This window comes from Microtus oregoni, unplaced genomic scaffold, assembly GCF_018167655.1.
Source record: "Microtus oregoni isolate MIOR12 unplaced genomic scaffold, Mior012 000037F_ref0000500, whole genome shotgun sequence".
NCBI lineage: Eukaryota > Metazoa > Chordata > Mammalia > Rodentia > Cricetidae > Microtus > Microtus oregoni.
This window is the reverse complement of record NW_024543096.1, coordinates 24,637,313-24,661,264: the sequence shown is the minus strand read 5'-3', so window position 1 is coordinate 24,661,264 and position 23,952 is coordinate 24,637,313. Positions and strand designations below refer to the sequence as shown.

Below are 23,952 nucleotides of genomic sequence, written 5' to 3'. Positions count from 1 at the left end.
GAACAACTCTGTAAGCACTAGAGCAGATTTGGAGTAAAATATAAATTCTATGTGCTATTCGACGGCAAAAGAAAGACACTTCCCAAGACCTTTCTAGAAGCTCTCCATGTGTGAGCAAGCATGTTAGGAAGGGGCCACATTGTACTGAGTTCCTTTGTGGTCTCACCAAGCTGTCCTGTGAAATAGTTCTATTCCTAGGCCTTACCAGGACTGTCTGTATGCTCAGGTCTTACCTGGGCAGGCCTTGATCACACCTGAAAGTTCAATACTTACCACCCCTTCTTTTCCCCCACTCCAAAAAGTACCAGGTCGAAGCCTAGCTACGGTCACGTCAGCCCAGCCTCAGACATAAAGCTGGCTGTGACACATGCCACCCCCCACATCTATTCTATAGTGAGCACCATGCCCAAGGCCAGGCACTGTGTGATAGCAATTGGCTGTGGGTTCACAGGCACTGGCCATGCTCTGCCAGGAGTCCTATGGCCAGGCTTTCCCATGACCAGACAACCCACCCAAGGTTTATCTAGTCAGTCACCGAAGTTCCACTGACCTGGTAGGTATCTGCCCTCCCACAGCTAGGGCTCCTCAGGAGTCCAGCACAAGAAGGACCGGGGGTTAACAAGGAAGACCCCATCTCTTCACCAACCCATGGCCACTGTCCGTCTGTATATACACTAGCCTAACCAGAGCAACAGGAAATTTTGCCATTACTGCCCCCTCTCTAGAATTAATTTAGTCCGTAACGCCAGAGTCTTTCTCACCTAGGGAGAGGTAAAGGAGCCACTAAAGCCTGCCCTGGCCAAGCCACACACAGTAGGTTTCCCAGCTATCACACATATTTTAATTAAACTTTTACTTTTGAATTATTTTTAACTTTAAGAACTTGTCTCATGTTGACATTTTCACACATATGTCATTTTATCTTGTCATATTTTTCCCCCGTCCTTCCCTATTCCTAGGTCCCTTTCCACTGCCAAAATAGTCCCCTTCCTGCTTATATGGCATTGTGCATGTGTGCACACACACACACATCCATCTACATCCATGTATATATTCACATATTTACTTTAAATCTAAATCCCACATTTCTTATTTTTGAAAGGGCCACAGAATAACGATTACCCCCATATTTTGGTGACTGTCTATTGGAAGTCTGAAGGTACACCTGAGAACTCTGCGCTCACAGAGATATGCGCCTATGTCCATCATTTCATTTAGTTCTCCTTATTTTATCAGTCCGAAGAAATCATTTCAAAACCGCTTAAAGGGGACTAACCGCATGTGTATTTGCAAACCTCAAGCTTTCCTGCCAGGGAAAAGTCACAGCTGTTCTCAGCTATGGAGCAGTGACTTCTGTTAGTGTGGCATGCAGACCTGGACCTACCCCCTTGCCGCCCTTGGGATGAGTCAGATGACCACGCATATTCAAGGAGACACCGAGTTTGTTTTCCGTGGAGCTGTGTGGCTTAGGACACACTGGCTTGTCCTTTCCATTTTCTAAGCTGCCCGCCCTCTTTGCCTATTTTCAGGGCCAGCAGGACAGTTTCAAATCTCTTTGACTCCTTCTTCCCATTATGACGGTCCTTCCCTGCAATCACTGAGTCTATCTGGGTCATTGTCCTAACTGAAGGCAGCTAATCCGAAGGCATTAACCAAGCACGTTCACTGTCTTGGCTGAGTCAGGACACGGACACTGTGGGAATCAGCCTACCCTTCCTAAATGTCTAAAATGGCCCCTTTCTCAGATCCACACTGATTTCCACTCTGATACCAAGAACTTGAATTTTGATAATGATCTTAATAGAAGACATTTCAGGTTCAGTACCTCTAAAGGGCATGCTAGGGTTGTGGTCCTGGACCTCACCCTCCAACCACACTGGGCTCCTGCGGCCATCAGCTCTCTGCTAGCCCGGGACTCTGCACTGGCTCCCCTTCCTCCAGGATCCTCCTGCATCCTCCCGTTCTTTGTATAAAACCTTCCTGACCCTCCCCCCGCCTCTTGTTTCTCATTTCCCTTCCCTTCGCTGCAATTACCAGGGACAACTCTTGCCCGCTGTCCTTCCTCCCTCCCCAGAAGGCCACGTCCATGGGCCACAGGCCATCTATGCTGCCCACTCCCGGGTCCCCAGCACACAGCTGAGTGTCTGGTACACCAAGGACACTCAGTGAGCAAGCAAACCAATTAAGTTAAACAATTTTTTTAAAGTTGTTTTTAATACTTCACAGACTTAAAATTCTGAGAGATCTTTACAAGAATATCCCTCTTTTCACAAGGATGGAAATCCCACCTCAAAACCTACTGACTTTAGGTCTAGACTATATAACTGGTTATGTGAATATGTTCAAATACTGGACCGGGGTGGGGTGGGGAGTCCCCTTCACTGTCTCAGAATTGGGCAAGGCCGGCCTGCTACAGGCAGTGGTTCAGCGAAGACGCAATGCCTACTCTCTATTTTTGGTTTTAATTTTCCGTATCTAATACGCTGCCTTTTACTTACAGAAAGGCATTTGTGTAGTTTATGTACAAATCAATTAAAAAATTAATCCCTAAAAAATAAAAAAAAAAGGTTAGCATATTATGCATTTGCTGACACTCAGAGCAGTGGCAAGCCCCTGGAACAAACAAGGTAAGCCAGGTTGAAGAGGGTACTGGGAACAAGTGTCAGGGTGTGGCTTCACTGCTGGTGTTCCAAGTGGTGACCCACAGTACCCTTTCCATTCTCTGTCCCCTTCTCCAATGCAAAGCCCAACTAGCTGTCATGAGAATACCCTGTCCCCTTTGATTATTCCCACTGAACCCCACGAGAAGAGATTTAGCCCACGCTGGAGAGGGAATAGACCTCCAGGTTTAACCTTGCGTTTCCTATCGAGTTCAACTGGACCTCACAATACAATTCAATTAGGAACTAGACTGGGCAGGGGCTGGAGAGACGGCTCACGGGTTAAGAGCATTGGCTGCTCTTCCAGAAATCCTGAGTTTGCTTCCCAGCACCCACATGATGGCTCACAACCATCTATAGTGGGATCTGATGCCCTCTACTGGAAGAAAGGTGTATGTGCAGGCAGAGGACTCATAAATCTTAAAAAAAAAAAAAAAGTTGAACTTGAAAATCTTAAAAAAGAGAAGAAAAGAAAAGAAAAGAAAACTAGCCTGGGTGATGGAGGAAGGCTATTAAGGCTGATGTGCACATTAAATACTTGCCAGACTAGCCCTCACCCTGGCTAGCACTGGCAGCCTCTCTCCCATTGTACAGTCTCCTCCCTTGGGCCCTTCTTGTGGCTAACTAACCATTCAGCCACAATCCTTCTTTGCATCCCAAACCTCTCCTCTCCATACGCGGACACCCAGGAACCTAGTAGTACCCCCATTTGGCACCCCTCAGGCTGTCCAAAACAGAAGTCTGGCTTCTTCTCAAGCCAGGTCTTCCTGTGGTGACAAACGCACACTATCCACTCAGGCCTCAGGACAAGAGCCAGGGGCCAGCTCTGACTCGCTGCCCCTCGTTTGGCATTTCACCCCCCTTTTCTCAGGGGTTGCTTTGCCGTGAGAAGGATCCAAGCTGCCACCAGCTCAAACCTGACTCAGGCAGAATGATCTGAACTGGTCAGTTTGCCCCGCCTTTGCCCCGCCCTAGCTCACTATCCACAGAGAATCTGCTCTATTCTTCCTACACCTACAGTCACTGGTCACTGGGGCTCTGTCCACAGCCCTCCAAAGGCTCTCCACAGAGGCTTCAAGAAGGCTGTAAGCAAGCAGCCCTTCATCTGCCCTTCCAGCTCTGAAGAACAGAGGTGAGCGGGCCACCCAGGCAGACTTTCCTTGTCCTGCTAAGCCCACCGTCCTCACGGGCACTGAGTTCTCAGCAACTGTTTCCTCTAGCCGAGAACATCTTTGCCTTAGACTGGAGAGCTATGCTGTGTCCCTCTGTCCCCCTTTGGATACCTCAGGACAACTCAAGCAACCCTTCCTCAGAGGGGATCCCTCCTTCTTGGCTCTGGCCAATCGCCCCCCACCCCTACATACGGGTACTTCTATCTTCCTGTTGAATAATCATCCCAGCCTTACCAATACCTGAGATGATCCATCTTTCCTCTATTAGAATGCTACCAGTCCCACAACATAGGGACTCTTGCCCCTTGGATACAGTACCTAGGGTGGCCCTGAGCACTTCCTTGGCATCCGGGATGAACGCAGGTACATGTTGCTCATGCATCCCTCTATTTTCCTGGGTATGGCTGGCAGAAAGCCCAAATGATGTACAAAGCACCCACATCTATAGAACATTCGACCAACAAACCCTTTCACCGGCATTTTTATCTGACTATCTCTAAACCGCTGGAGGGTAGCCATCTCTGTCTCACAGATAAAGAACCCAAGACTCAGACATTCCTGATGTGGGTAGGCCTTCAAGCCCTAGGCCCTTCCTGCTGAGCCACACTCTTCCAGTTACACCTGGGGACAGTCCCTCCACGAACCACACCTCACCATCCACGGGGGCATCCTGCTCCCTTCAATTCCCAGACACACCCTAGCAGCGGAGCCTCTGCTTCCGATGTCCGCTACCCACTAACACACACACACACACACACACACAGACAGAGAGAGAGAGAGAGAGAGAGAGAGAGAGAGAGAGAGAGGGGTGGCCTCTTCCAACAATCCCCAGGCTGCAGCTCCTAGCCTTACCCGTAAACCTGCCTTCCACACCCTACCCTCATCTCTCTCCTACTCCACCCTCCTAACTCACAATCACCTCCTTGAGGGCAGGAATCTGGGCTTAGTTTTTAATAACCTCTAGGGCCAACAACAACAATTAAAAAAAAAAAAGAAAGCCCTTTTAAACTACATTAACTGGTTGATCTAGTTAGACAAGTCTGAGCTAAAACTTAGGGCAGAGGAGATCTACCCACCCCAAGTGTGCTTTCAGGTTTACACAGAAGCTGATAACAGAGCCACAGCCTCCCGTATCAGAACACTAGAACGTCCCAGAGAACACATGCCCGCCTCCAAACCAGAGCGAAGACGCTATTCCTGCACTAATAACACAAGCTATCCTGTCCGAGCTCTTCAATGCAGATGGTGCTCCGCTCTGAACCCGGTGGACCTTAGCGCCTCCCGCTTTAGACCTTCACGGATTCACTAAAGGAGATCCCAGTTTACAGAGGACATGAACCTACCTACCCAGTCACATACTGTGCCCAGCACTCCCTCGCTCTCAGAGCCTGCGCTGAGCCACTAAATCACTAGACTACTTTTGCTTGGTTGGATAGCATCATTCAAAAGCTCAGTTAACCATTTAAAGGAACATTTATTTACAAGAGGTGATTATAATTAAGGCCTACTAAGTGCTTTATGACCTACACACCAGGAACCCCAAGACGTTACTTGTCTTTAACTGCGTCATAAGGCCAGTAATTTTGCTGTGGCCTTTCCAAAAATTCTTAAGAACCCTTTCCCTGTCTCCCTGAAAGAGCCTGCTGGGACGCGTCCCAGGGGCCAGTGACCATGGAACACTGTATAAGCGAAGCCTGCCGGTTCTGGTGCCTACAGGCATTATCTCTGAGCTAACAGCTGTGGAGCTCCCACATAAAGGGTCACCCAAGGCCAAATGTGTTTCTCTTACCTATAAGAATATCCTGCTCAGAAATCTCTGCCGCACACCTGCGTGGGAGTGAAGGTTAGATCACCACCGCTGTGATTCACAACTAAAGGGGCTGGGGGGCGGTGCAGGGTTCTGGTTCTACCCTCGCATCTGTTTTTGAGGCGACTGACCTCGGACCACCAACACCTGCTCCTTATCTCCCGACAGTAGGGACTGAGGTCATCTCTAGGAAAAGGCACACACCATCACACTAACCGTGGCCACACTTAAAGTGGTAAGAATTCCATTTCCACTCTGACTCAGCACAGACCTAAAAGTATATGTATTCTGACTGATTCTCTAAGAAGTGTTCTCCGGCCGGCTGACAAAGCCACTCAGAGCAACAAGATGCCACCCAAGGGCGACAGTAGAAACGCTGTCTCTTGGAGTCAGGAAAGGGAAAATCGGAAAGTCCCCGGTTGTAAGTCTGTCTCCAAGCAACCCTGGGACTTCATTCATAAAGTGGCTGCCAGAGCTTGTCAAATGTGGAATTTAATCACGTCCCAGAGATCGGGCGCCTGACTTTGCAGCACATTATTTGTTGTAACTACTATTTGTTTTGTACATGGGTCCAGACTCTGAATTTTCCTTTCAAGGAGCCAGACTGGAAAGCTATAGACACTGGGCCTGTGACCTTCACACTTGATACAGCCTAGCAATCGTCTGCCAAGGGAATATTTACTTTTTATAATTGCTCACCATTTTAATATCTTATATTCAGTACACAGTAACCAGGAAGTCTGTATATATGCCGGCACATCGCAGCAATATCGTCCATGCCTGCTTTCTTAGATGCTAGCAAACAGCTCGCAGTTCGTTTTGCAAAGGAAGAAATAACTAAGTTCTACCACTTTTCAGTAAAATGTTTTTAAGAAAAACCAGGAAGAGATAAAGTCTATGTAACAAGCTCACACCCGGCTGAGTGCCGTGCCCACTTTAATATCTTCCAGGAGCTGAGGAAATCCAAATTTTTCAGTGTTTTCAAAAGGAAATTAATAGGATCACACAGCTGATTTTCTCACTGCAATAACTGAAGCAACAAGGCTCGCAGCTGTGCCAGAGGCCGCTGGCCTGGGCCAAGTACAGGTTTCTTTTTTCCATGGTAAAAGGCTTTTTAGCTGGGCATAAAGCTGCGCAGAGGACAACTTTCTCCAAGTCCTCCTTTTCCACCGGACACGCCACATTGGGTCCTGCTGAGTGGGAAGTCCATGGGCGCTTCTGAGAGCCTTCCGTAAGAGCCAGTACAGTGGGCATGTGTTCTAGTTCTGCTCTTCGTCCCTTTCAAACCCCCGGCCAGATAACACAGGCTACATCTTGGATAACAAGGCTGAGGCCCACTGGTGGAATTGATTAGATAGTGAGTCCCAGTACTGAAGACCCGGGATTTTTCTTTTTTGCTATGCTGGGTATCAGGCCTGGCACACAGCAGGCAAAGGCTCTACCTCTCTGCCACATCCCCAGCTGGGCCTTTTCATTTCTCTTAAACGTAGAGAGTTAGAAGTAGAATACTGTGAACAGGAGCAAATTTAAACTCTACGTAAATGTGACAAAACCCAAATATAGTATCTAAACAATTACATTACTCTATGCGCTTGGATAGTCACAAAATATTCAGGGACCGGAGTGGTTTGGGAACGAGTTAAGCAACCCAGCAAGTACCTACTGCAGACAGACATTTCCCCTCTAGCTGCTGGGTTGTTGGGGGACCTAGGTGACGGAATTGGGGTTTACTATGCAGAGCGTGGAGAGAGCAGTGCAGAAAGACCCTCAGGCTGTCTGCGGCATATTTACTAGGCTGGACACAGTCTCATATTTTCACACCCAGTGCTGCTCACTCTCACTCATATATCCCGAGTTCGTTGTCCGGGGGCCTGTTATTACTGAGATAATGCGGTCCATGACTGTAACAGCTCCATTGGCACCAGGTAGAACAAGACCATAATCACCAAGGAGTTCCAGGAGCATGTGTACGGCTAGCTAGGGATCAACGCGGTCATCTGAAATGGTCTACACTTTTAGTAGGCGCTGTTTTGCTCCTGTTTTAACAAATGAAGCTTGTCTGACGCAGAGCTAAGCCACAAGACGCCACGCCACTCGGTGGTGGCCCACACCTTTAATCCCAGTACTTGGGAGTCAGTCCCATGCCTTTAATCCCAGCACTAGGGAGGAGGAGACAGGAAGGGACGTGGCTGGGCAGAGAGGAGACAGGAGCTCAGATGCAGTCTGAGGAGGCAGTCTGAGGTTTGGTGGAGACACCTGCAGCCTGAGGTGCAGTCTGAAGCAGTCAGAGGACGCAGTCTGAGGACAGGATCGCTCTTCTGGTGCGAGGATTCGGTAGAGGTAAAAGGTCTCTTTAGTCGCTGCCCACTTTGCTTCTCTGATCTCTCAGCTTTCACCCCCTAATATCTGACTTCGGGTTGTTTGTTTTTTTTTTTTTAAGAACAATTAGAATCCGTGCTACATCAAGGATCAAGTGAAACAACACCCAATCACTCCGCAGAGCACCACCCTCTCAATACCAGCACCCTTGGGGGGCAAACCACATCCAGACTGTGTCTAACAGGAAGCAGTGGCTACCTCTAGCACCAGGAGGATGACTGGCTCTACACCAAGCACAGGAGGATGACTGTCACTTTACAAACTCTTTGTACCACACAACCATAATAAATTAAAAATATAATTAAAATATACCATCCGCTGATAGACATAGGAGTCACTGGAAATCTTGCAAAAAAAAAAAAAATGGCACAGGCCATAGAGGTAACACCCTTGTCATTGCATAAGACAAGCTTACACAAGTTATCTCTGGAGAGTCACCAACAGACAAAAAAAAAAGTCAAAGATTAATTTTTATGGCCCATCCAGAGGCCTGACAGCCAACAAAGAACACATAAACACATACCTACTCTGCACAAACGCTGTGCTGACAGTGATGTGCACAGGTAAAGCACAGCTTGGAAAAGACTGAGATACAAAAGCTGCAGCTGCTTTAAGGGGCAGGCACCCCAGTGGTACACCGCAGCAAAGCGAGGTGCAGCACAGGCAGGCAGCGAGGAGAGGCTTTCTGAAAGTCTGAGCCCCACCCCCACCACTCTGAAGAGCAGCTCAACTGTGGATAAACATCCCCCACACAAACTCCTCGTCCCTCACCTCTCCCCCACCTCTCCTCGACAGGGCAGTCAGACAGTTCAGGGAGCCCCAGTGTTTGGAGCTAAAACATGGCTCCAAGTATTCCCGTTGGAAACCATGCCTAAGCTGCCAGGGTCATCACTTCCCATAGGTGGAGCGGAGTTTACTGGGCACAGGGTGAGTCACCACCTGAGTCAGAGGCCTCGTCCACCTTCCATCTAATCTAAAGCAAGGCGGGAGGGGGGGCTCCGTGGTCAGAAAGGTAGCAGAAAGGGTGTGCCCAACAGGCCACACCCGGGATGTCTGCAAGTCTCAACCTAAGGCGAATAAAAAGCCTGGCTCCTCCTGAGTAAGAAACGCCTGTCATCTCCATGACTCTCAAGAAGGAAAAGCTCACTGGGGCTTGGACAGTGACATTCCATAAAGACAGGGCAGAGAGGCAAAGGGTACACCTCTGCTCAGGAGTGAGGTGGGTGGGGCCTGAGTGGGAAGGGGATCGTGGGAACAGTTCTGTCTGCTGTGAGCTAGACCGATGGCCCGGAGACATCTATGCCCCCATTTCTTCATCTATAAAACAAGGGTGTTGGGGCCGTTTCTTAGAGCAGACCCCAGCTACACCCACAACCTGAGCAGGAGATGGCTCTTTCTAAAGGTAACCAAATTCCCCCGAAGCTGGGCAACAGTGCTAGAGTCTGCCTGCTCAACATACAAGGGCACCTGAGGTTTGCACCTTGGGCTTCAACGTGTCTTAAGCTACATTTTCATGTCTGAAGAGCAAGAGACACATGCCAAGCTCGAGTTAAGGTTCTAAGAAAACACAGAAACAAAGCCCGAGCCCCGCAGGTCTTTAGAGGCCTCAAGTTTGGGAACCCTCAATGCTTTTCGTAACAGACCCCAAACAACTTCTGAGAAATCAGTTGTTGAGAACCCAAGGGGAAAAAAAAATAGAGAGAGAGCTCCTCCCAGGTAATAAATTAACAGCCTAAAGGAAGCAGGGTGGGGCTGGTGAGTAAGAGAGGTACTTCTAGTCGGCTAAAGATGGCCTTGTTGAGGGACAGCTGCCAGAACAACTGACGATCCCTGAACAAACAGGTACTTTCTCGACCTTTGACCCCTAAATGTCACTGTCACATTGTACCCAGCCTAAGCACTCAGTGTGCAACTGAAGGCACATTTCAGTTTCATTTTAAAGCCGCCGTGAGCGAGGAAAGTGTAACAGCAAGATCTGAGCACCCAGCTAAGACAGCCAGACTTTTTACCAGTGCAATATTCTCTTTAACACAATAAAAAAAAAAAAAAAACTTAAGACAAAAATCTTCTAATTTCTCTAAGGATGCCGGGCTCCTCCACAGGTGGGGCCAGGTACCAGCTGTCAGCTTCAACTGGTACCTTTACCAGCTTGGCAGAATACCTTGTAAAGCACGAGACTGAATTCCAACTTCTACCATCAACGTCTCAAGGTTAATTTTACTGCCACGCCATTAGACACAGTAGCAGATAAGAGGTAATTTCAACACCCTCTACTGAATTAACATTGACTTGCTAGTATGTTGTGGCCATTTATCATTTCTCAGTATCACAGTACAGGGAGTATCAGGGAGGGGGACTGGGAGGTGGCTCATTGGGTAAAAGGCTTGCTGCCCAACCATGAGGACCTGAGTTCTATCCCCAGCACTCACATACATGCCAGGAGCTGTGCTTTCCAGTAATACCAGCAAGGGCGGGGGAGTGGAAACAGGCAGATACAGATCCTGGTGGCTTGCTAGTCTGGATTAAATGGCCAACTCCAGGTTCAGTAAGACCTTGACCCAAAACGTAAGGTGCAAAGGGACAGAAGACACCCACACCAACTTTTTTCTACACATACATGCATAAGCACACATATCTGCACATACACATACACCATGTGTGTGTGCACACCCGAAGTATACAACAGTGTGAATATCCTCAACACTATCAAACTGTGCACTTAGAAATAGTTAACGTGAAAAACCTTTTTGTCATGAGCTTCCATTTATCCCTCTTTTAACTAGGGTAAAAGGATCAGTTTGACAATCTGGTCAGCCCATTTTCTAGGAGTAATAGACATATGTAGAGAGGAATTAAACCAACTCAAAGAGCCCTCGAACTATCTAGTTGAGGATATATTAGTAGATTTGAACCAAAAATCAACCTCAGGCCTTGCTCTGTCGAGGCTCACAAACTAACAGGGACAGCATCTATCCAGCAGACATTTTCAGAGCACTTTTCACACACAAGGGTTTTGGCCAGGGCAAGAGGGCAGTGTTCTCTTCTGTGCAAACTCTCCACACCAGCAGAGCTGACCAGTGTGAACCTGAGGAATCCTGCAACTCAGCAGAGCAAAGGGCTGCGGTCACTCAAATTCCGCCCATCAGCAGTGGCAAGGGAGACACTGCCTGTGGATTTGAGCTCTCTTCTATGTGGGGACACGTGAAGAATTAAGATATTATTCTAACTGCGTGATTACAGAGGGAAGGCTTAATTCTAAAGATTGGCTTTCCCATCAGAAGACGGACAGATGCCTTCTGGGTCAGGGGGCTCATTACTATCCCCTCCTGCCACGGGCTTTTGGGGTGGGGGCTGAGTCTTCTGTCCTCAGAAAAAGGTTAGACGGGCCAATGCTCAACTCAATTCATGAAAACCCTCAAGGACCCAATGGTGAAGACGCATGGGCGAAAGCAAAAAGGGACTCTCAAAAGCTGGAAATGTTGTTATATATAAGCTTCATGTTTCACATTTAAAAATTCACGTATTCCGTTCTGCACTATGATAGAGGCTTCAAAAAATAAAAACCAACAAAGCACTATGCCACTTCAGGAAGATGCTCCATATTTTACCTGTGTCATACCCCGGAATGTAGATGCCAATATCCTAACTATTCGTGTAATCTGAAGATATTATTTCTTTTTGAATTACTAAAGGCCCATGCCATTTACTTCAATGAGGAGATTGAAAATGACAGTAGGAGGCTGGGCGTGGTACTGCACGCCTTTAATCCCAGTATTCAGGAGGTGAGGGCAGGTGGATCTCTGAGTTGGAGCTCAGCCTGTCTACAGAGTGAGTTCCAGGACAGCCAGGGCTGTACAAGAGAAACCCTGTTTTGAAAAAAAAAGAAAAGAAAATGACAGCAGGACAGAACTGAAGGGCTGGTCTGTCCTCATTTTCCATCTCTCTGACAACTCAGCAAGGTCCCATGTCATTTTAAAAGAACAGTAAGAATACAGTCCCCCACGCAGGGGCGGGGAGGCCTTCAATGTGCTGGGCAGCGATGAGGATTGGCTAAGCCAACTACAAACTGAGCCATGCAGCTCAGGAAGCAAGGCTTGGAGGGCCTGACCACACAGAGTTACCATACCCATTACAATGCACACGCCATGTGCCCCCCATTGTACACCTTGGTACTACCTCAGCTTGAAGAAACTACCAGACCATACCGGCCAGACAGTGCCAGGTGCTGTGGCCACAGCTGCCTCCATTCAGGGGAAGTTCTTGCTACACCTCAAATGATTCTTGTAGGAACAGCACAATGAAAGCTGTGGCTCTCTGTATCTCAAATACAGCCTAAGGAAACGAAGACCCGCAAATGTTTTTAGTATGTTCCTATTTTTTCCATCTTTCCAGTCCCATAGTACCTTCATGCAGACAATGCGAGGGTTCCCACCTGCCTGTGAGCTTCTCCCACCTCTAGCTACAGGCCTACATGAGGCGACATGATCTTTAACCTGATTCCCAAAACTTCCTCCTCTAGAGGGACTACATCTATACTTTAAGGGAGGCACAAGAAGGCTGTTGTGTACTGGACAGGATAGGCACGCTATAAAGAGCTCTGGTATTCACCATCCTAGAGGCAGGGTGACCCGCACTACAATTGATTGATGAGACCTGTCAACGGACACCAACAGAAGGGCAAGGAGCTAGGACTGCGTCCGCGGCCATCGGCCTGTACAATGTGTCCTTACTCCTACCAGTGTCTGAATTTGCCTTCTTTGGCTGTGATAAAGACCACGGCCAGAAGCACGGGAGGAAAGGGCTTGTTTCAGCGCCGTCCACAATACAGGGCAGAGACTCAAGGCAGGGATCTGGATGCAGGAACGGAAGCAGAAGCCAGGGAGAGCAATGCTTATCAGCTTGCTTCCCACGGCTTGCTCAGCCTGCTTTCTTAATCGAATCGGGACCACCTGGCCACAGGTGGCACTGCCCACGGTGAGCTGGGCCCTCCCTCATCAAACATTAATCAAGAAGATGTCCTACAGTCTGATGGAGGCAATTTCTCAGCTGAGGTTTCTTCTTCCCAGGGATATCCAGGTCTGTGTCCAGTTGACAAAAAAAAAAAACAAAAAACAAAAAACCACCCTACACACCAGGCAAATTTCCGTGCGAGCACTGCATAGCCAGGCTCATGAACTGATTATCTGCTGAGAAATCCCGGGCCCTCCACCTCCCTGCCCCATGCCTTTTACTCTGTGTTCCTACTACAATGAGCCACTGGTGTTCAAATACAAGGCCAAGCCCCCACACCAGAATGTTCCCCTGCTAGTGGCAGACATCACACCAGCAAGCTGCCCCCCGCATTCATCTTCCCTTTCTTTTGAATCGTCCTCAACAACCCTGCTTACTATAATTTTCTCAAAACACAAAACCAAACCCTGGGGCGCCATTTCCCAGAGGCTCCTGGGCTCTGCTCCCCTGTACAGCAAATGTACCTCATCTCTAGGGAGCACCACCTAAACCTCCCACCTTCAGATTCATCAACTGCTTCCCTAAAAGTACCTGGAAGTGTGGGCCCAGAAACCCCAAACTACCACGGCCAACACCAACTCCTGCTCTGTCCCTCAAATCCACCCTTCCCACCATCCTCCCCACACCCTTCTACAGCCTCACTCTTCAGCTGCTCACCAACCTGGGACACCTTCTCTTCCAGCCTCTGTGTCTCTTACTCAACGTCCACATGAAATCCCGAAATCCCGCTAGCTCCACTTTCAACTTAGTCAGAATCCAACCGCTTGTTTTGTTTTCTTGCTATGCAGCCCAAACTGACAATCCTCCTGCCTCAGCCTGCTGAGTCCCAGGATTACAGGCATGTCTTACCTTGCACAACTGTCTCTTACTGTCTTCACTGCTTCTACCCTGGTCCAAGCTATCATCTCTTATGTATTATTACAGACACCTTCGAATTAGTATTATTTCTTTTGATTTTTGTTTGTTTTTGCTGTTTTAAATCAGGGTCTCTTTATGTAGCCCAGGCTCCCCTTGAACTCCTGACGTTCCTGTCTTAACCTCCTGAGAGCTGGGATTACAGGGGTATGTAGTAGCACCCTGCAGCAGCCAGCAGCACTATCTTCAGCCTCGCTTTCGCCCAGCCCATACTCAATGTAGCATACTGTATATGAATGTATATATGTGTGTATAAATGTATATATGTGTATATGAATGTATATATCTATATGAATGTGTGTGTGTATATGGAGATAGATAGATAGATAGATAGATAGATAGATAGATAGAAGAATGCTAAAAGATTTCCTACAAAAGAGTAAACTGATCCCTAAGGCCCCACAATAGGCTTCCAAGCAGACTAGCAGCCCCTTTCTCCACTCTATCATTTATCACCACCTACGAAACACCTACTTATGTTTATTGGTTCTCTTCTCCCTCAGAAGATACACAGGGACCTTTGCCTGTTTCATTTGCTACAGCCTCCATCAGTCAAACAGTGTCCGATACACCCTAAGTTTTCAGCATCTGTTGGGTGAATCACAGCTAGGGAAAGATCCACACAGGTTAGCTAGCTATGGCGTCCCTGACAGGTCCAGAGCACATCCGATTCTCATGTTCCAGTGAGGATAAAATGTCTATGACTTTTAGGCTGAATCAGAAGACCAATGAAAATCAATATACGTGTAGACAGACAGACAGACAGACAACCTTATAGAGCTTATTTTCTTATCCTATGGCACTGAAAAAATTTTTCCTCAGTCAGTCTTCAGCTGTTGCTGCTAAGCTAGGGTTACAGTGTGTGTGTGTGTGTGTGTGTGTGTGTGTGTGAGAGAGAGAGAGAGAGAGAGAGAGAGAGAGAATGTGAATGTGTATATGTATGAATGTGTGCATGTGTGTGTATGTGTGAACATGAGTATGGATGTGAGCCCATGTGCACGTGTGTGCAAGTGTTAAGAGGGATGGACCAATGTCGTCCCTGCTTCCCTCCTGGGAGCATCCCCAGCAGTAGGATGCCTCTCCAAACCCCACAATCTTTCTCAACAGCCCTAGTCCTTTCTAAACACAGCACAAGCAATTGAAAGGCCTTTCTTTTCTAAACAGCCTTATCTTACAGGATCTGAGGTGGCTTTTCCGTGCCCTTGTGTCCTTGGCATCAGGACGCCTCTCAGATACCCAGAAGGTGTTCTGCTGACCTTTGGACTATCTATTTCTGGAAACAACTCCGCTCTTCCCAGGACTCACTGCTCCTGAGCCTCTAGAAGGGCCCAGAAGGGTCAGAACCATCTGTATTTCCAAGGTCAGGTAACACCTCATCATCAGCCTGACCGGTACAGTCGGGATCTTAAATGTCCATAGGCCCCAATCTCTCTCGCCTCTCAGTCTCTTGGTAGTTTTGAAAACCTGCTTCAACACCTTCGTTCTACAGAACAAGCACCGTATTCCTCATAAGCAGGAGGTTAGGCCTACATCTGACGGATATGCAAGCAGCAGAGTGGCTTCAACACAAAGGATCAACAGAAGAACCTCACACTCTGAGACCCACCCCCATCCCACCTATCTGCCTATCTGTATTCTCTAGACTGAGGGCCTCCAGCATGATGATTGAAAAAAAAAAAAACCAACAAAAAAAAAAAAAAACCACAAAGACTAATCTTAATCAAAGGCGCAGGTCCCAAAGTGAAGGTTAAAGTGGGTACCTGGCTAGGGAGTCTCAAGGTTAGTGACATCTCACCCTCTAGGTCTGAAGTGCTTATCAGATTTGCTTGACACTGGGGAGCACACAAGGAGTTAAGACAATCAATCTTAGCACCAAAGAACAGGCTTGTCAACAAGAAGAAACCATGGACATCAGCAAGCAAGGCAGATTTCGGTAATAGGCAATGCCTTAGGCTTCCTTTAGTATCAGGTCTCCACGTCATCAACCTGAGTTACCTTCTCAAATTACTTCTAGCTATCATTTTCCCTTTTACTCTCTTAGGTTTAGAAAGAGTGTTTCTCTAAAGTGTTTTTCTTATACTGTGTCTGATAGGGGTCTGTGTATCTGTGTTTTTGTGTGTGTGAAGTTTCAGATTGTAGGACACAAAAACACCTGGTTGGTAAGCAAGCATGTAAGCAAGCAGCCCTCCTGGTTCCCCATCACCTGCTCTGGCTCTGTGCACAGACCTTCATGGTATTTCTCCCCCGGAACTGAGAACAGCTTGTTTTCTTAATTAACAGGTTTGGAAAGTTTCTCAGCAGTCTTTTAACCATGTGAAGGTTTAGACAGCTTTTGTCAATTAGGGATTTAACGGCAGGACCAGAGATTCAAACGGCAGAACACAGTGCCAAGTCGACAGATGGAGGGTCCGCTCCCACGAAAGCCTCTGTCCTATGGACTCATCCACACAGGGTTTTCCTGTTGGTTTGCTTATCTCGCCTTATGTATCGAAACAGAAGAGTCAGACAGCAGCGGATGAAATGCTGGTTATTCCATCCTGCAATCAGACTGCCAGGGGCCGAGCTGGACACCAGGCCCACCCACCTGCCCCAGTTCCTAATTCATTCACAGGGAGCCTCTCACGTTTGTTCTAAGCGACCACTGCTTGAAGGCTGAATACCAGGCTCGACCACAAATCTCAGAAAATGCTGCTTCCTCGTGTCCCCACGCATCCTTCAACCTTGGGACGACAACAATTAGATGCATTTTTTTTTTTGCACAAGTTCCTTCCTGCGAAACATTAATGATGTATGAAGGACTTTGAAACATAAATCGGCCCAGGCAAGGAAGTATGTAAATGGCCCAGAATCCACACACCGAACAGGGGAGGGGGCTTTCACAGTCAGAGATCTGTTAAGTCCTGGTCATCAAACAGTTGGCAATCCTTTACTAATGAGCCCACCCCTGCTGCTGGCCAATCCACCCTCCATGGGTGTTCTCTGTAGTCACCTGGCTGCCCTGTACCTTCCCCACACAACTGCTCCCTCATCTCCTAGAAATCCTGAAAGCTCACGGGGATCTGTTCACTGCTTCACAGCTACAAGATAGGGCTCTTTGGAGAGAGCGGTCCAGCACACGGTAACGGCAACCGAGCCGAAGAAAAGGGGCACAAACACACCAACAGTAGCCAAACCAAAGCCCAAAGGGTGCCTACTCATTCCAGACGTGGAATTAAGGCCAGCTCTACCTAACCTGCCACGCTCACCTCTCACAACCTGGGTTTCTTGATTTAACAAGCACAAAGTGTTTCCTCCGGCCAGCGCTGGTCTCAGGTGGCCAAGATTCTACTATTACAGGAGAGAAAAGGAACAGAGGTCAAAAATTCTGAGCAGTCATGGATAGTAAAGGACAGAACAGGATGTGGTTCCAGCTAACCCTAAGCCCTGTTCTTCACCCTTCTTCACAAACCATCTCCAAATAAAGAAGGATGCATCCCTAGCGCACACACAGGGTTCTGTGGGAGCAGAAACTAGGGTCCCAAGTACGGAAATTGATGCCATTGATACGAGACAATCTCAGAAGACTACTTTGTACCGAAGGGCCCCCAGGAGTTACCCTGGTGACCAGACATGTAAGGGTCCTCGAGTGCCTTCCAGACTTAAAGTTATCTATCTGATTCTAGGGCTGTACCCAAACCCAAGGGACCGGGGCTGGCCCATATCCTATTCACACAACACTCAGTCCTCCCCAGAGCCTGAAGGCAGTGTCAGCCAACCCCAAGACTCCTGTTCCGTCACTCTTGGGCCCCATAAAAAGACTGAGCTGGTAGTCAACAGTGCACCCAGGGAGTTAATAAAACATACCCAAGATCGCTTCATTATCCTCACCATTAATTCCCAAGCGTCCCCATGGGCATTCCCATTTGGTCTCAGGCTGCCTTCAGGAGGTTGATTCTAGTTGTACATCTGCCTAGATTCAAACAACCAGGCAACTTAGCAAACCCTGAACGTCCATGGCAGCCCAGAGCAGCTTGACTTTGGAAGTTAAATTCTAAAGTCTGCCTTCAGGACAAAAGACAACTATAATTTAAAAAAAAAAAAATCAGTCTTGAAAATCCCTCAGCTGGGACTTGGTCACTAAACTGGAAAATAAGAATGCCAATAGCTTCCCTTTCCCTAGAGACTGCAGACCCTGAGCCCTGAGCAAGGACAGCAAAGTAGATTGCTCCCTCTCTCTACCTTGAGCAGGAAGAGTTGATTTCACAAGTCAAACTGAGTGCATGATTTGACCTCTTTGTATCTGGAAGGCATAGCTAGGTGCTCTCTTACAAAGAGGAGCCTAAGGTCCCTGCCCTCACAGAACCTATAACCCAGTTAGGGATTACATCATCCCCTGAAGATGAAGAAAGCTTTAAACCTCAGAGCTGCCAGACATGTGCTGCCCACACTCAAGGGATGAAGAAACTGCTGGAGGAGAGGATATTTCTTGGCATCTGACTTTTTCTTAAGATGGGCTGACTCAGCACAAATTACTGTGCTGTGCACACCTGGTAAGCAATTAACAGTATTTTTTGTTTTCGCCTCACTGTCCCTAAATAAAGTGCAGAATTTATTGACCATATTGGTCACAGAAATATGTTAACTCCGAGTCTTTAAATCCACATACCACAGAATTCCAGTACTGCCCAACTGTAAAAAACATAAACAGTAATGCATTGTTCCTAATAGTTCCTCTGAGTCTCCTTGCCTACTGTGGTTGCTTCTCCCCAGCCTCAAGGTGACACAGCAGTTCTTAGAAGATGGCCCTGAGCCACAGGACACTCTGTTGGAGGGACTGAATGCAAGGAAGCCAGCGCTTGGGAGTACATCCTCTGACCCCTGGGTAGAGACAGCCACATCATTCGGTTGGTAGAAGGAGCTTGATCCATAGCCAGTTGCAATTAAGGGTAAATAGGAAGAAAGTCCATGTACTGACACTTAAATAGATAGCCCTGACCTATATGGGAAGCAGCTCAATGAATCAACACACTAGAATACATTTCCAGAACTCAGCAGCTTGCCAGATTCTCTGCATCTGAAGGACATTTCTGATTTATCCTCTTACGGATAGCATAAACACGCGCATCAACATAAGACTCTGGGTAAGACATTTCGTGGCCTTCAGCTTCCGTTTCTCCATCTATAAAGGGGACAAATGGATTAGACAATCTCTATCTAGCTCAGAAAACATGATGGAGTAAAACCAACAATACCCCGAGAAGATGGAAGTAACAGTCAGCCTGGGAATCTCCTGGGAAAGTGAGGCAAGTGGCTGACCAAAAGACCAACCCACACGAAGAAAATGGGGAGATTTAGGAGGGCAGAGGATCTCTCCAGGAGCGCACCTCCTCCCAGGCTCAGACACGGATCCATACCTTCCCAGAAAGAGTCCAGTGAGTCCAGTGAGTCACAGGACGGCTTTACCCACAGTCCCCACCACGCACCTTCCACCTCTGGAGGTGACTCAACCCCAGGACAGACTGAAGGTTGCGGCGGCGCTCACACCCAACCTCAGTCACTCAGCTCTCTGCTTAATAACCTCTGGGAGTCTAATTTATCTCCTGGAACCCTGGATGATGTCTAGAGGGCCTAACCAACCTGACCATCCAAAGCTCAGCAATACCCACTAGAGAAAGTTTAAATTACAGAGGGGGTAAGAAAAGGGTTTCGGGCTTTCTGTAACTGTGCATTTATCTGGTAGTCCCACAGACCTTGTCTCAAAGTCGCCTGTTCAGTAAGTTTGCTTCCACAATAACTCTAAGCCTGGGACAAGTCGCTTTGGAGTTCATAAATATGATGCAGGGTTTAGGATATTAATTACCCGAGGAAGGGCCTTTGGTTTTGACAAGAGACAGTCATAGGATCACAAATGCTGTCGAGTACCTGACACCTACTGTAGTAGGCCCACAGTGTCTACTTTTAAATAGCATTACCATCGATAGTTCCATTTAACCAGCAGGTGTCCATGCGGGGTGTGGGGGGGGGGAGCGGAGTGGGGGAGGGATGGGATGGGACGGACAGACACTGAGCATCAACCCGATTAAGCAGAAACTTCTCCACTCTACAGATGAAGAGACCACAGTTTAAAGCAAATGGTTAGCAGCTTAAAGGGTCAAGAAGAAACCTAAATTCAGCTTTCTACACACACACACACACACACACGAGAGAGAGAGAGAGACAGAGAGAGACAGAGAGACAGACAGATGCTCCCAGTGTTTGGAAACTGGGCCCAGTGTCCCATCAGTCTCACTGGCTCTGTCATTTACATCCACATCCTTTTCTGTGAAAGGAAGCAATGGGATGACATGGGCTATTTCCGCTGACTCTCCTTAGAGGGTCTATGCTGCTCTTCAACCCGGGACACTTTATGTCAGGGTCAGAGGACCTAGACACGATTCACAGCCCCCTGGGTCAGATGCCGTTTCTACCTCCAAGTTCCAGGATATGCCACAGTATCCCTTACAGTGGGTCTCTACTCATCTGAGGGTCTGGCCGGCTACTCCCTTCCACCAGCCTCTATGGAGTTTTCAGCAGGCATCAGGCCTCAGTCCCAGGAGGACCTGAAGCAGCTGCAAGAGCAGAGCAGCCCAGCAGCAGTGACAAGTCTTAGCAAGCCTGAGGCTGCTCGCCTTAATGACAACAGAGATTCCTGACTACAGGCACAGTGTGCTGTCTCCATCCCAAGGACATTGCTTGCTCCACTTATTCCCCATTAGGACGTCTGTCCAGGAAGCCAGTCTCTGGGGTCTCTGATACAGAGAATGTCAAAGGGAAGGGATGCTTTCCCTCTGTTGGACCAACGATCACTTCTATACTAACAAGCTCAAATCCTCCATGTAGGTCATGTGTGTCTGCCGTGTATGTCATCCATTGGGTTGACAAAAAGAAAAAGAAAACAAAACCCTTTCACTTCAGATTTACAGTCTACCAGCAATTTTTTTCCCCGACTCAGACCCCCTCCCCGCCTGGGACCATCCCACCCCCAGGAGATTTCTCTGCTTCACATAGCAGGTGTTTCAGAAAACTCTGACTTTAAAATTCTGAAGTCCACAATATGCACAAAATCCAGAGTTGTTAACTAGCTGACATCGGGGTTTTCTCCAGTTTAAAATCATATCGGCCTCTCCTTCCCTCTTGACTGCACTCTGCTCTCTCTGCTCTGCTGGTCCTAGAAGGACCGGGGTTCAACTCAAGGCCCGAGAGGGGAGGAGGACCTTTTGTTGTCAGAACGACCTTCGGGAGCCTGGATCAAGAATGCAGCCCCACCGCGACAGAGGCGACTAAGCTCCAGAAAATCTTCTCCAGTCAAAAGAACTGGGTCATTTAGGAGCCAACACTGTTTAAAAGGGAGAACCAGTCGCTTTCTCCTGGAAGAAGTGCTTGTCGGGGGATGACTGTCACTTCTTTGCTAAGTCCCAGCTCAGATGGGTCACGGTGGTCTAATTCCTCGGTGGGTTCCACCCAGCAAAGGGGCCCAAGGATTCTTGGGTGTTGCAGCGCGACCAGGGAGCTGGGAGAGGGACCTAGCACACCACTGAAGACGCTTATTTTCACAGCTGATCTAGCCCTGTGGAACAGGTGCTTTTTAAAAAGCCTGTGAAAGTAGGAGAGTCCACTCTGCAGGACAAGTCACAACGGACAGCGAAAAAGTGGCTTCCCAACTTCCGCGGGGCACGCGAGCCAGGCAGGGGACAGGACGACTGGAGAGTTTCTGAGAAAGGCCTGGGTCTCCCTCAAAGACTTTCCGTAACCCAACGTCCCACCACTGTCCCTGGCTCACACGTGAGGCTCAGCAAAGCGTGCCACCTGCCGGGGTCTGTGCAAAATAAGCCCGGAGAGGAGAACCGCGGAAAGTGCTTGGGGTAAAGGGGGTGATGTCCTCCCGGTTCGGGCCTGGGGTCTCCCCACGGTTCTCCTCGCTCCTGGAACACGCAGAGCACCGGGCGCGGAGGGCGCGGCTGCCCGGCCCCGCAAGTCTTGAACCGGAGAAGTGCAAGCGCGCAGGGCAGGGCAGGGCAGGGCAGGGCCGGGCAGGGCTGGCCCACGGATGGGCTCTGGGTACGCGGGACGGGAGGCAGCAGGACGCGCCCTCGCTCCTCCCGGCGCAACGCGGCGCCCCGGTGGGGGTGGGAAGAGTCGGGAAACTCACAGCCGCTTGTCCTCCGGCTGCAGCTGCCAGTGCATGGCGAGCGAGAAGCCGAAGAGGCTCCCGGGATCCCCCGATTTCCGGATCACGTTGTCCTCCCGGGTGTCCAGGTTGAAGGCTGCGCCCAGCCGGGCCAGAAGCCCCGCGGACAGGTAGATCAGGCACAGCTGGCCCGCGACCGCCATGGGCGCGCGCGGCGGGAGGGACGCGACGAGCTGCAGCGGCCGCAGTGCGCGCGGGCTCGGGGCCGGGGCCGGGCTTGCCTGGCGCGCCGCTGCGGCCACTAAGCTTCGGTGGCCCCTGCGCGCGGCCCCACCCCCGGCCGGCTCGCGCTCTCGGTCCGGCCGCTCCCCCACGGCCGCAGCTCGCAGCAGCTCAATGAGCCCGTTGTTCTCTAGAGACTCTCCGGCGTTTTATCAAGTGACGAGGGCGCCGGCCCCGCCCCGCCCCGCCCGAGGCCCGGCCCGCCTTGGGCACCTTCCCTGCCGGCCCCGCCCCGCAGCGGCGAGCCCGCGGCCGCCCTCCCACCGTCCCGCCACCTGCCCGGAAGCGCCCCCTGCGTCCCGAAGCCCCGGAATGCTACCCGAGGCGTCTTCCTACCTGTCACCGAAGTGCGGTCCCGGGCGCCTGAAGCTGGCAGTTTTCGTAGCTGTGGGCCGTTGTGCGAAGTCTTACTTGGCTCATCCATTCTCCGGGAGTTCAAGACACGTCTCACTGTGCCCAGCTCTTCGGGTTGGATCGCTGCTGCTCACTTGCTGGCTCCCCAGGGACCCAAGCGTCGACGACGTGACACTAGCGTACTTTGATAGGGCCGTACTACTTAAAAACACAGTAGTCTAACTCGTTTAATCCTAGGAAGTGGGATTTTCTTTGCAGATGAAGTGGGGGGGGGGTGGAAATTCAGCCTACTGACTCTAAGTTCTTCAATGTGGGACCCTGGAGTTCAGCTATTGTCCCCTTTTCTTACCCAAATTTCCTGATTTAGTTTAGAAGAACTGCCTAGAGACAGCTCCTAAGTCCCTGTGGGTGGCTAGAAGGCTTCTGCCTCCCGGGCATTGGGTGGGGCTTCCAGGAAGGTGGTAGCTTTGAGGCGTCCTTATTTTAGGATAGAAAAATTTGCTTTGGGACACTCAGAACTTGACTGAGAACAAAATAATGTACATTTTAGTGCCCCGTCTTTATTTCCCAATGCTGTTTAGCACTTTTTTTCATTATGAATGTAGGCAGAAAACCACAAAGGCAGGAGAGTATATCATCAGTAGAAATTATTGTTTTCTCCAGGACATTTGGTTGTTGCAGATATCTCAAATTGCGATTGTTATCCTGTAGCCCCCCTGCTAGATCCTGATGTATGTCAATAAAGAAGTCATATATTACTATTGCAAAAAAATATGTTAATTTTTAATATTAATATTTTAAAATAATTAGTTTTCTAATTATACATTATATATAATTAAAAACATATATGTTATGCATGGGGGGGGTCTTGGTCTTCTGAAATTTACTGAAGGGGCTTTGGTCTACTCTGCTTCCTGTTTTTGTAATGAAATATTCTGACCAAAAGCAACATGAGGAGGAAAAGGTTTATTTTATCTTATATTTCCAGGCCCATCACTGAGGGTACTGGGGACAGGAACCTGGAGCAGAGACCAGGGATGAAAGCTGCTTCCCGGTGTACTCCCTTTGACTCTTTAGAGCCAGCTCCCTCCTAGAAGCCAGGCCCAACTGTGCAGGGCAGGGCAACATCCCAGTGTGCTGACTCTCCTGAAGCAGGAGAGTGGACTTTCCTTGGAGCTGAATATCCAGGTATTGGCAATGGAAGCAGAGGGCAGAGGAGAGCTGCTT

General features: G+C 49.0%; 1 protein-coding gene across 2 annotated transcripts in view; it reads right to left on the bottom strand.

Annotated features, from left to right (window-relative positions):
• Itga6 (integrin subunit alpha 6) overlaps positions 1 to 22,482 on the bottom strand; it is a 67,296-nt gene extending 44,814 nt beyond the window's left edge. For both annotated transcript variants that reach the window (XM_041631589.1, XM_041631590.1), the window contains exon 1: positions 22,111 to 22,482. In XM_041631589.1, the coding sequence (XP_041487523.1) occupies positions 22,111 to 22,292 (182 nt within the window). In that variant the 5' untranslated portion in view covers positions 22,293 to 22,482. The remainder of the gene's footprint in view (positions 1 to 22,110) is intronic.
• Positions 22,483 to 23,952: the final 1,470 nt, after the last annotated feature.